The sequence below is a fragment of the Chaetura pelagica genome, unplaced genomic scaffold (assembly GCF_000747805.2).
Source record: "Chaetura pelagica isolate M959 unplaced genomic scaffold, ChaPel_1.0 scaffold430, whole genome shotgun sequence".
NCBI classification, from domain to species: domain Eukaryota; kingdom Metazoa; phylum Chordata; class Aves; order Apodiformes; family Apodidae; genus Chaetura; species Chaetura pelagica.
Window position 1 is genome coordinate 1,439,812 of NW_009952159.1, and position 1,354 is coordinate 1,441,165.

Genomic DNA, 1,354 nt, shown 5'->3' on the forward strand with positions numbered 1-1,354 from the left:
TTTTGGGGTGCAGGGACCCCCCCCCTTGACCCTCCCCTCCCACCCCGCAGGTTTTACAGCCCCGAAGGGGATGGGGAGCCCCGGGGCCGGTGCCTGCCCTGCAGCTCTGCCCCCCGCAGCACCCCGGGGTGCCCAGGTGGGTGCTGGGGTGCCCCTGCTCTAGGGATGTGTGTGTGTGGTATGTGTGTGTGTGGTTTCCCACTCCCATGGGGTGACGTCCTGCTGGGGATGTGGCAGCTGAGAACGTCTCAGCTCAGGGCACCAGTGGCTTCTGCTTCCCTTTTTTTTTTGGGGGGGGGCCCCCAACCCTGCTCTGACTTCATCCCAGTGAAACCTTCTTGTCTTCAGGCCGGCGGAGAATCCGCAGCCCCCAACAACTGCTGGATCAGCCCACGGGGGACAACGGGACACGGGTGACCCTGCTGGGTGAGGAGGAGGAGGAGGAAGAGGAGGAGGAGGCAGCAGCACAAGCAGCCGTACTGACCATCGTCCCCGTCTTCTGCTCCATGGGGCTGTTGGGCATCTTGGTGTGCAACCTGCTGAAGAAGAAGGGGTATCACTGCAGCACCAGCAAGGAGCCCCAGCCCCCCAGCACTGGTGAGATCCAGCTGGGGCACCTCGGGGTGACCCCACATCCATCCCACGGCCAGGGAAGGGGCAAGGGAGCTGGGGAAGGGGCTGGAGCAGAAGGAGAAGGGGCTGGAGAACTTGTGAGGAGCAGCTGAGGGAGCTGGGGGTGTCCAGCCTGGAGCAAAGGAGGCTGAGGGGAGACCTGCTGGCTCTGCAGCTGCTGAGAGGAGGTTGGAGCCAGGGGGGTCGGGCTCTGCTCCCCAGGAACAAGCGACAGGACAAGAGGGAACGGCCTCAAGTTGTGCCAGGGGAGGTTGAGGTTGGATCTGGGGAACAATTTCTCCCTGGCAAGGGTTGTCAGGGCCTGGCCCAGGCTGCCCAGGGCAGGGGGGGAGTCCCCATCCCTGGGGGGGTTTCCAAGCCCTGGAGATGGTGCTGAGGGACACGGGGCAGGGGTGGCCTGGGCAGGGTTGGTTTAATGGTTGGACTGGAGGATCTGAAAGGTCCTTTCCAGCCAAAACAATTCTGCTATTCCATCACCTTCTGCCTCCAGGTCCCAGCTCCATCTACCAACTGGAAGATGCCAATGAGGACACCATCGGGGTCCTGGTGCGGTTGATCACTGAAAAGAAAGGTCTGGGGTGGGGGGGCCCCTGGGTGGGGGGGATGGGGTGACACGGGTTGTACCCCTGTCACCCTTTCACTTTGCTGTGTCCCCCACCCACAGAAAACGCAGCAGCCCTGGAGGAGCTGCTGAAGGAACATTATGGCCACCCACCAAATG

General features: G+C 62.9%; 1 protein-coding gene across 1 annotated transcript in view; it reads left to right on the forward strand.

The window, feature by feature from the left end:
* Positions 1-1,354, forward strand: part of RELT (RELT tumor necrosis factor receptor) — a 15,161-nt gene that overhangs the window by 6,109 nt on the left and 7,698 nt on the right. The window contains exons 2-5 of the mRNA XM_010007200.1: positions 51-136; positions 349-597; positions 1,124-1,204; positions 1,298-1,339. Of these exons, the coding sequence (XP_010005502.1) occupies positions 51-136; positions 349-597; positions 1,124-1,204; positions 1,298-1,339 (458 nt within the window). The remainder of the gene's footprint in view (positions 1-50; positions 137-348; positions 598-1,123; positions 1,205-1,297; positions 1,340-1,354) is intronic.